Below are 11,501 nucleotides of genomic sequence, written 5' to 3'. Positions count from 1 at the left end.
ACGGGTGGCACAGAGCCTAGGACTTGCCGATCAGAAGGTCAGCGGTTCGAATCCCCGCAATGACGGGGTGAGCTCCCGTTGCTCGGTCCCAGCTCCTGCCAACCTAGCAGTTCAAAAGCACGTCAAAGTGCAAGTAGATCAATAGGTACCGCTCCGGCGGGAAGGTAAACGGCATTTCCGTGCGCTGCTCTGGTTCGCCAGAAGCGGTTTAGTCCTGCTGGCCACGTGACCCGGAAGCTGTACGCCGGCTCCCTCGGCCAGTAAAGCGAGATGAGCGCCGCAACCCCAGAGTCAGCCACGACTGGACCTAATGGTCAGGGGTCCCTTTACCTTATGTTTGCTTTGCTGTTCTTGTGCTTCAGTTTCAAACCAGTTCTTTGTATTCTACGCATTATGGCCAATTGTGACGGCTTTTAGCTTTCAGCTATAGCTTTCAGTCATTCGTTCATTAGCCGGGACGCCTCACCTGGTTGTGGTCGCTAGGAGGGATAGAGAGAAGGGTGCTGCTATCTACTTCCCCCATGAGGAGTTCGGAGACCCTGTTTGGGGGGAGAAAAAGCACATTCATAAAGCAAAACGAGGGAGGAAACAAGCACATTAATTTTGCAATTTGCTCCAAATCGCTGTGGTTCGTTCGCCTCCATTCATTACCCAACGGACCAGGGTGGAATCTAGATGCATGTAAAAAAAATGCCGTGAAGATGCTTTTTTTGGAAAAAATATATTGAATTTGCCCTTAGCTCACCATTGCCACCTAGTGTCTCATTTGTGCCGTGCGCTGAAAATGCACATTAATTTTGCAGTTGTGTAGCTGAGTCGCTTCTTCCTCAAATCAGGTTGTTCCTCCTCATTCACAAACCCCAAATCGTCTCCAGGTAACGTCACCTTGAGTTAATTTAACATCTCCCCCCCCAAAAAAAATAATCAGGGACCAAAATCGCCTTCTGATTCCATCCCACAAAGTCACTAAATACCCAGGAAAATGTTTAGGGTCTCCATCATCTCTGGCCAAAGCCTGGGTATTACCGGTTGTTTAAAAGCTGTTGTAACCTCAAGCAAAGGACGCCCAGCTGCCTCTAACCCCAATTTTTCCTTCCCTGACTGGGGGTTGAGCTGGATGTCCTCTAAAGGGCCCCCTCTGATTCTACAACATGGAAGCATGCGCCTTTAGGGAAAGCACACAAAAAAAGTTCTCCGCTTACGTGCCGCTGAAGGAAACGGCGATCATCTCCAGGGCCTTTTCAAATTCTCGTTTGTCAGCTTCGATGTCGGATTCGTAATGGAAACCTAGGGATTATATTTTTTAAAAATTAATATCTTCATTGAAAGTACAGTGGTGCCCCGCAAGATGAACGCCTCGCAAGACGGAAACCCGCTAGACGAAAGGGTTTTCCGTTTTGGAGGCGCTTCGCAAAACGAATTTCCCTATGGGCTTGCTTTGCAAGACGAAAATGTCTTGCGAGTTCCTGCCGGGTTCCCCCCCCCTTTCCCCCCTTTTCCTAAGCTGTTAAGCCGCTTATCAGCTGATCCGCTGATAAGCCGCTTAACAGCTGATCGCTAAAAGCCGCTAGACCGCTAATAGCGCTAATCCGCTAAGCTGTCAATGGGCTTGCTTCGCAAGACGAAAAAACCGCTAGAAGAAGAGAATCGTGGAACGGATTAATTTCGTCTTGCGAGGCACCACTGTATTGCAATGATAAAGGAATAAAGTGATACACAGGGGGGAGGGGAAATGGGGGGGATATGAGAAAACAAATATGCATATATAAAAAAGAAATCAAAAAATTGCAATGTAATATGCTCCCATGCATTCTTACGAAAATTGATATTGTGATATTACCCTAAGGTAAAGGTAAAGGGACCCCTGACCATTAGGTCCAGTCGTGGCCGACTCTGGGGTTGCGGCGCTCATCTCGCTTTATTGGCTGAGGGAGCCGGCGTACAGCTTCCGGGTCATGTGGCCAGCAGGACGAAGCCGCTTCTGGCGAACCAGAGCAGCGCACGGAAACGCCGTTTACCTTCCCGCCGGAGCGGTACCTATTTATCTACTTGCACTTTGACGTGCTTTCGAACTGCTAGGTTGGCAGGAGCAGGGACCGAGCAACGGGAGCTCACCCCGTCATTGCGGGGATTTGAACCGCCGACCTTCTGATCAGCAAGTCCTAGGCTCTGTGGTTTAACCCATAGCGCCACCCGCGTCCCAGAATATGCAGTGCTTTTTTTTTCTTTTAAAAAATGTTTAGGGGTACTCTCATTTAGACTCCAGAAAACCACCATTTTATAGTTAAAAATTGGGAAAAATAAATACAGTAAATGGGGAAAAAAGTATAGTGGTACCTCGGGTTACATACGCTTCAGGTTACAGATGCTTCAGGTTACAGACTCCGCTAACCCAGAAATAGTGCTTCAGTTTAAGAACTTTGCTTCAGGATGAGAACAGAAATCGGGCTCCGGCGGCGCAGGAGGCCCCATTAGCTAAAGTGGTGCTTCAGGTTAAGAACAGTTTCTGGTTAAGTACAGACCTCCGGAACGAATTAAGTCCTTAACCCTAGGTGCCACTGTACAAAGATTCACAAAATGTTTAGGGGTATGTGTACCCCTGTGCCTCACCCCCAGAAAAAAAGCACTGTCCTAGTGCATATATCACATTTGGATTAAATTTACGGAGGTGGGTTTTTTTTAGAAAACAAAGAGTTTTGGGGAAGTGCGAAATGGTGCGTCATTTTGCAAAGCATGCGACTGACCTTTGACTTTGGAGATGAGGGTCCCCGCCGCCGTCAGCGTCTCTAGCGTGTTGAGCAGAGGGTATTTGGCCACTACCTGCCGCAGGATCCGCAAGGCATCCCCTAGGCTCTCGTGGGCCAGCGCCCGCCGGGACTCCAGCCCGTCTGCAAAAGCGAGAGAAGACCTGGCGGTTACGGCCCGTCGGTGCAATCGTAGCATGCGCTGCGGCTGTTGGATTTCTGCCTGCCGTCCCGCTGATGCGGCAGCCCACCTTGCGGGACTCGGCAATAAGGAGGAAACCAGAACGGACCCCCAAACAGCTTCCGGCCCGTCAGTGTGATCGTAGCACGTGCTGCACCTGCTGAATTTCTGCCTGACGTCCCGCTGATGCAGCAGCAGGGACTCAGCAGGAAGGAGAGAACCAGAACGGACCCCCAAACAGCTCACCTGGCTAGAGCGTGGAGCTGATAACGGCAACGTTGCAGGTTCGATACCCATCTAAGGCAGCTGCGTTTCGGGGTTGGACTAGATGACCGTAGGGTCCCTTCCCAACTCTGTAGTTCCAATATTTGTATCTGCCTCTCACCTGCCTCTTGGGCTCCTTGCCTTCCTCCCCACAAGTCCCAGAACCCACAATTTCATTATCATTTGCCCCTCGGGGCAGGAGAGATGCGCAGTTTTCGAACGGGGTCAGAAATCCAGCCGCTGCTTCGGGAGGCAGCGGCGGTGTAGTGGTTAGAGCTTGGGAGATTAGGATCCCCGCTCCACCGTGAAGCTCACTGGGTGATCGTGGGGATTCCCCTATTCCCCCAGAGCGCTATATTATCCAGAGCGATTTAACAATCTGTCTTGCCAAAAAACAACAACACACCCTCTGGGAATTGTAGTTTTCTGTGTTGGGGGAAATAAGGTTTTCCTTTTCAACTTGCAGCACACCTTAAACTACCATTGCCCAAGATTCTTTTTACAGGACGCCAAGATGGCAAACTACAGCTCCCATAACTCTTTTGGGCAGGGCATATGCCCCAAACTACAGTTCTCACAATTCTTTGGGGCAGAGCAAACTAAAGCTCCCATAATTCTTTGGGGGAGAGGATGCACCCCAAACTACAGCTCTCACAATTCTTTGGGGCAGAGCATGTACCCAAACTACAGCTCCCACAATTCTTTGGGGCAGAGCATGCGCCCCAAACTACAGCTCCCACAATACTTTGGGCAGGAGCATAGCCCTGTTCTTCTCCCCCAAACCTGGTAAGTTGGCAACCTCTCTCTGTTCAAGGTCTTCACTAGAATGTTTCCCTTCCTGTTTACATCCAGGAAGGGAAGTTGGAAAGAAGGAAGTGACCGTCTCTTGCGGCAGTGGAGATAACTCGCTTGACCGCTTGACCACTGACCCCCATCCCTAAACCATCACCCGCCCAGATCGTATCTTCCGCCTCCATCGTTTCTGTGCATTTTCACCGCTGGGGAAGGAAGAAGCGATCGTGGGGTTTTCGCTCCTAATTTCTCCAGTTCTTGAATGCGGGTTCTGCACGTTTTGCACCCGTTTGCAATAAAAACAAAACAAAATAAAAACTAAACTAAACACTAAACTAAACTAAACTAAACTAAAAACTAAACTAAACTAAATTAAACTAAACACTAAACTAAACTAAACACTAAACTAAAAACTAAACTAAACTAAACACTAAACACTAAACACTAAACTAAAAACTAAACTAAACTGAAAACTAAACTAAACTAAAACTAAAACTAAACTAAACCCTTACAGCAACTCAGCAGAATATTAGTGCAATTTCCCATCTTGTACGCAGCTTTGACTAACGTGCTTTTTTTCCAGGTGGCGGCAATTTCCCCGAGCCCGAGCCAGAGGACATTTGTGAGGAGGGCGACGGGCACCCAGGCACACCCGCAAAGGGATTATCAGGGCGCTGCCAGCTTCCGCGGGCTCGGCGTAAACAGGAAAGGCGGGCGGATGAAAATAGAGGCAGGAAGCGGCAAATATCGCATCCCTCTTGCCACTGTCTGATGTTGCAACCACCTCTCTCTCTGTCCCCAGAGGTCGTCCCCAGCTGGCGGTTGCAAAACCAGGCGGACGCACCGTTCCTTTTCCCCAAAACTGCCAATTCAGGGCTGCCAGGTCCCATCTGGCTCAATAGTGCCAACACGGACTGGCAGCCGCTCCCCAAAGGCCGCAGGATTTGGGCTGGGTGTCCATCAGTATGCGGATGATAGCCAGCTCTACCTCTCTTTCAAATCAGAACCAGTGAAGGTCCTGTGTGAGTGTCTGGAGGCGGTTGGAGGAGGGATGGCGGCTAACAGATTGAGGTTGAATCCTGACAAGACAGAAGCACTGTTTTGGGGGGACAGGGGGCAGGCGGGTGTGGGGGACTCCCTGGTCCTGAATGGGGTAACTGTGCCCCTGAAGGACCAGGTGCGCAGCCTGGGGGTCATTCTGGACTCACAGCTGTCCATGGAGGCGCAGGTCAATTCTGTGTCCAGGGCAGCTCCATCTGATGCGCAGGATGAGACCCTCCCTGCCCACGGACTGTCTGGCCAGAGTGGTGCATGCTCTGGTTATCTCCCGCTTGGACTACTGCCATGCGCTCTCCGTGGGGCTGCCTTTGAAGGTGACTCGGAAACTGTAACTAATCCAGAATGCGGCAGCTAGACTGGGGACTGGGAGCGGCCGCCAAGACCACATAACCCCGGTCTTGAAAGACCTACATTGGCTCCCGGGACGTTTCTGAGCACAATTCAAAGTGTTGGGGCTGACCTTGAAAGCCCTAAACGGCCCAGTATCCCTGAAGGAGCGTCTCCACCCCCATCGTCCAGCCCGGACACCTGGGTCCATCTCCCGAGGGCCATCTGGCGGTTCCATTCCTGCGAGAAGCCAAGTTACAGGGAACCAGGCAGAGGGCCTTCTCGGTGGTGGCGCCCGCCCTGTGGAACACCCTCCCATCAGATGTCAAAGAGAAAAATAACTACCAAACTTTTAGAAGACATCTGAAGGCAGCCCTGTTCAGGGAAGCTTTTAATGTTTAACAGGTTATTGTATTTTAGTGTTTTGTTGGAAGCCGCCCAGAGTGGCTGGGGAAACCCAGCCAGATGGGCAGGGTATAAATAATAAATTAGTACTATTATTATTATTTTTATATTTTTATTTAGGGTCCCACTGCAACAGCGACCCCTAGCGGCAGAACAGACGCATTGCAATATAGTGTCAAGCTAGCGACCTCTAGGGGCAGAATATGCACAATACAACACAGCCTTATAAATAAAGAAATAATAAATTATTATTATTATTAATGCAAAACAAACGGCAATTTGTGGCTGGGCGTAGAAAGGGCCCCAGGATCTTCAAGAGCTGAGGGCCGCATCGAAGCTCAATCCGGCCCCTGACCACTTACCCTCCCGGAGAACCACGTCCCTCAGCTTCTCCAGCGGTTCGGCCAAGCGGGTCACGTCGGCCAGCAGTTGGGAGATTTCCTCCGGCTCCATCAGGCTGCCCTCGCCGCCATCGCAGGGGCTGTAGGCCTTGGCGGCCTTGCCCAGGCCCCGGGGAACAGCGGGCGAAAGGGGGAATCCGGCGGCGCTGGCGTGGCGGCTGAGGCTGGTGGGGCGCTTGAGGGTGCCAGCCGGGGTGGGCACTGAGAGGTCCGCCAGGCTGGAGGAGGTTGAGGAGTCCAGGCCATCGCGGCGCGGCAGCTCCTGGGAAGAAGGAAAAGGCAGTCGGGTCACTTGGGGCAGGACTCGAACTCAGAGCCTTTGGCGCCACCGACTTCAGAACTCATTGGAAGAACCAATAGGCACTCAGATCACTCAGGGCAGGATTAGAACTCAGAACGTTTGGCCCCACCGACTTCAGAACACCTTGGAAGAACTAATAGGTACTCAGGTCAGGATTAGAACTCGGAGCCTTTGGCCCCACCGACTTCAGAAGTCATTGGAAGAAGCAAAAGGCACTCAGGTCACTCAGGGCAGGATTAGAACTCGGAACCTTTGGCTCCACCAACTGCAGAACGCTTTGGAAGAAGCAAAAGGCACTCAGGGCGGGACTAGAACTCAGAACCTTTTGCCCCACCAACTTCAGAACACCTTGGAAGAACCAATAGGCACTTGGTTCACTCTTTGCTTTGAATTTGGGGGAAATTTCAATTTTAAGAAATAAGAATAGGTGTTTGTGGGAGGGGGGGTCTTGATTCATTTGTTTTGGGAAAGTGTCACTTTTGTGCAATTTCCAAATTTAATAAGAAGAGGCATTTGTGCGAGAGGGATTATTCCTTTGTTTGCTTTGACTTTTGGGAAAATTTCAAATTTAAGTAAAAATACTAAGTGTTTGCGGGGGTGTGTGTTCTTGATTGGTTTTGACTTTTGGATAAGTTTGACTTTTGAAATTTAAGAAAAAAGAATGGGCGTTACGTTAAGTGCAATGAATTAATTGTGATTCAGGAATTTGTCGAATCCTCTTTTTGAACACCCGAAGGTTCACGCGGGCGGAAAAAGGTCCAGCCCTTTGCCGCAGAAAAATCCACATTCTGCAAATTATTCCATGGAGGCGAGCGGTTGGGTCTCGTGGTATCTTAGGAACCACGATTGCTCAACAGCGATGACTTTAGCTTTGACGTCAATCTTGCCGGCGCTTGAGAAACATAGCCGTATGACCTCTGGCCAAAAATTATATATTTTTTAAAAAAGATGTTTTTTTGGGACTACAACTCCCATCATCCCTAGCTAGCAAGACCAGTGGTCAGGGATGATGGGAATTGTAGCCCCAAAACATCTTTATTTTTTAATATATAATTTTTTTTAACATATCATTTTCAACAGCAATTAAGCATACTTTTACATCTTATTCAATTTTTTGACTTCCATCAATCTTGTCTGAAAATTTTCCAATCTAATCTCTCAGTAAGCATTTCTAATCTTCCCTATTAAATTCCAAACACATAACCAATATCTCTATCTTTTCCTACTTTGTAACACTTTGTATATTTCTCCTTGCAAAACTTCTTGTAGTCCTACTAGTGTAATTTGTTGATTACAGTTGCTCTTCAGATAATTCATATACAATCTTCTATAAATCTCTGGTCCCGCAGGTTTTGAATCCTTCCTGTCATTTTGTCCAATTCTGCAAAACATCTGGAGGGCCGAATTTGCCTATGCCTGCTTTAGGCCATGGGTAGGCAAACTGAGACCCAGGGGCCAGATCCGGCCCAATCGCCTTCTCAATCCGGACCGCGGACGGTCTGGGAATCAGCGTGTTTTTACATGAGTAGAATGTGTCCTTTTATTTCAAATGCATCTCTGGGTTATTTGTGGGGCATAGGAATTTGTTCATTTCTTATTTTCAAAATATAGTCCAGCCCCCCACAAGGTCTGAGGGACGGTGGACCAGCCCCCTGCTGGAAAAGTTTACTGACCCCTGGCCTTAGGCCATATCCCAGCTGCTGGCTTTATTGGATATCATGAAATTATAGATTTGTAGACTTGGAAATATCTCTAAGAGACATTCCCCAGAGTGGCTGGGGAAACTCAGCCAGATGGGAGCGGTATTAATAATAATAATAATAATAATAATAATAATAATAATAATAATAATCTAGTCCAGCCCCCTCTGACGCAGGAATCTCAGGTAGAGCATCACTGATAGGTGCCCATTCAACCTCTGCTTTAATAATAATAATAATAATAAGAAGAAGAAGAAGAAGAAGAAGAAGAAGAAGTTCTTAAGGGGCGCGGGTGGCGCTGTGGGTTAAACCACAGAGCCTAGGACTTGCCGATCGAAAGGTCGGCGGTTCGAATCCCCGCAATGATGGGGTGAGCTCCTGTCGCTCGGTCCCTGCTCCTGCCAACCTAGCAGTTCGAAAGCACCCCCGGGTGCAAGTAGATAAATAGGTACCGCTCCGGCGGGAAGGTAAATGGCGTTTCCGTGTGCTGCGCTGGCTCACCAGATGCAGCTTGTCACGCTGGCCACGTGACCCGGAAGTGTCTGCGGACAGCGCTGGCCCCCGGCCTCTAGAGTAAGATGAGCGCACAACCCTAGAGTCTGGCAAGACTGGCTCGAACGGGCAGGGGTACCTTTACCTTAATAAATTATTATTTATACCCAGCCCAGCTGGCTGGGTTTCCCCAGCCACTCTGGGCGGCCCCCAACAGAATATTAAAAACACAATAAAACATCTGACATTAAAAGCTTCCCTAAACAGGGCTGCCTTCAGATGTCTTCTAAAAGTCAGGTAGTTGTTTATTTCCTTGACTTCTGGTGGGAGGGCATTCCACAGGGAGGGCGCCACCACCGAGAAGGCCCTCTGCCTGGTTCCCTGTAACTTGGATTCTTGCAGTGAGGGAAGGCCCTCACAGATGGACCTCAATGTCCGGGCAGAACGATGGGGGTGGAGACGCTCCTTCAGGGATACTGGGCCGAGGCTGTTTAGGGCTTTCAAGGTCAGCACCAACACTTTGAATTGTGCTCGGAAACATCCTGGGAGCCAATGTAGGTCTTATGGTGTTATGTGGTCTTGGTGGCCGCTCCCAGTCCCCACTCTGGCTGTCAAATTCTGGATTAGTTGTAGTTTCTGAGTCACCTTCAAAGGGAGCCCCTCGCATAGCGCATTGCAGTAGTCCAAGCGGGAGATAACCAGAGCATGCACCACTCTGGCAAGACAGTCTGCGGGCAAGGAGGGTCTCATCCTGCGTACCAGATGGAGCTGCCCTGGACACAGAACTGACCTGCGCCTCCATGGACAGCTGTGAGTCCAAAATGACTGTGAGTCCCATATGGTCTCAGCGGCTGCTCCCAGTCCCCAGTCCAGCTGCCGCATTCTGGATTAGTTGCAGTTTCCGGGTCGCCTTCAAAGGCACCCCCACGGAGAGAGCATGGCAGTAGTCCAAGCCTCTGAGAGTCCACCTTCCGTCCCACAGTCGAACAGCTCCTCCCGTCAGAAAGTTATTCCTGATGTTGAGTCGGAACCTCCTTTCTCGTGGCTTGAAGCCACGGGTTCGAGTCCTGCCCCCGATTTGGACGACTTGATTCCGGCTCAATGTGGGGAAGAACATTCCGGTGTCATTCGACCATGGGACTGTCTCCTTGGAGGCTTTTAAGCAGAGTTCGGATGGCCATTTTTCCAGGATCCTTGAGCCGAGATTCCTGCATTGCAAAGCGGGTTGGGTTGGGATGGATGACCCTCGGACCCCTTTCCGACGCGACGAGAGCCACCTTAGAAAAGGTGTTTATCTCTTACATCTGGGGGATCTGGGAACCTCCTTTGGCCGAAGGACCGCTTCTGCTTTCAGAAAACCTCTGCTGGGTCCAGCAGCCAATAGGGGTGGATAAAAATATCCTTATTCCCTCACACAAAATCTCTCATTCGTCCTTGCAGCCAGCTGAAAACATTCAAGGAAGGTGCCAAGCAATGGGGGAGTGGCCTGAGGAGAAGGGGCGTGGCCTGGGAAGGGGCGTGGCCACCAGACAGAGACACCTGGGATCCTGTGATGTACATAAGTAGCAAATATTATCGTTGTTTTAATAATACGGCTTCCGCTTTTAGCCCCGCTTTTAATTCGAAGGGTGCAATGACCACCTCTTCCTTTGCGTAACTTCACGTGTGTTTCCACATGAATCTGTGATATATACCGTATTTTCAGCTCTATAAGACTCACTTTTTCCCTCCTGAAAAGTAAGGGGAAATGTGTGTGCATCTTATGGAGCAAATGCAGGCTGCGCAGGTATCACAGAAGCCAGAACAGCAAGAGGGATTGCTGCTTTCGCTGTGCAGCGATCCCTCTTGCTGTTCTGGCTTCTGAGATTCAGAATATTTTTTTTCTTGTTTTCCTCCTCCAAAAACTAGGTGCGTCTCGTGGTCTGGTGCGTCTTATAGAGCGAAAAATACGGGTATATTGGTTATTTTATGATATACAATATCTTTATTGTCATTGTCCCATACAGAACAATGAAACTGAAAATCTACATAAACCCCTAAAAACTCTGAAACCCCATTTTAAAATACAATATACTATAGACATTCCTTATGATGTGTTTGGAACCAGAATTGCCTTTGTGTAGAAACTGTTTCTCAGGCGGCTAGTCCTAGTCTTTATAACCCTGTACCTTCTTCCAGAAGACAGAAGCCGAAAGAGATAATTTCCGGGGTGTGCACTATCCTGCGCTATCTCTGCAGCTTGCTTATGGCACCTGGAAGCATAGATTTGATCCAAGGTGGGAAGAGCGCACCCAATTATTCTCTCCGCAGTCTTTACAACCCTGGACAGCATTGTTTTTTCCCTGACCGTGCAGCTCCTAAACCCACACACACAGACCATACGTTAATACGCTCTCCACAGTGCAACGGTAAAATGCCGTCAACAGGTCCTCTGAGAGATTGTTTTTCCGGAGGATTCTCAGAAAATATAACCTCTGCTGTGCTCTCTTCACCAGGTCTTTGCTGTTGAAGAGAGCACAACGGAGGTTATATTTTTTTAATCAAATTTAATAAAAAAAAAGATTGAAAATATATATAAACATACAACAAACAACAATTTAGACTCCAAATGTCCAGATTGCTCTGAATCTCTCGGCTTCCCCTCATCCCTTCCACGGGGACTAATGATAATATTTACAACGACATTTCAATATTTATCCAGTTTTCCCTCTTCTGAGTTATCCACACTTTCCGTTACTTTACAAGTGTGGTTAAAATCATGCCAGTGTTTTTTTTTTTTTATAATATTTTTTATTAAGTTTGTAAAATACAGAAAAAAGAATAAAGAGCATGCTA

The 11,501-nt window shown here is 48.8% G+C and overlaps 1 protein-coding gene across 4 annotated transcripts in view; it reads right to left on the bottom strand.

Annotated features, from left to right (window-relative positions):
- Nucleotides 1–11,501, bottom strand: part of ARHGAP45 (Rho GTPase activating protein 45) — a 52,220-nt gene that overhangs the window by 35,253 nt on the left and 5,466 nt on the right. For all 4 annotated transcript variants that reach the window (XM_083720217.1, XM_083720219.1, XM_083720216.1 and 1 more), the window contains exons 2-5: nucleotides 6,135–6,435; nucleotides 2,745–2,888; nucleotides 1,203–1,287; nucleotides 467–539 (exon numbers count right to left, since the gene is read on the bottom strand). In XM_083720217.1, the coding sequence (XP_083576343.1) occupies nucleotides 467–539; nucleotides 1,203–1,287; nucleotides 2,745–2,888; nucleotides 6,135–6,435 (603 nt within the window). The remainder of the gene's footprint in view (nucleotides 1–466; nucleotides 540–1,202; nucleotides 1,288–2,744; nucleotides 2,889–6,134; nucleotides 6,436–11,501) is intronic.

This window comes from Podarcis gaigeae (genome assembly GCF_964106915.1).
Source record: "Podarcis gaigeae genome assembly, chromosome: 18".
Taxonomy (NCBI): domain Eukaryota; kingdom Metazoa; phylum Chordata; class Lepidosauria; order Squamata; family Lacertidae; genus Podarcis; species Podarcis gaigeae.
The sequence above is the reverse complement of the archived record's forward strand: the minus strand, read 5'-3'. Positions and strand labels throughout refer to the sequence as shown.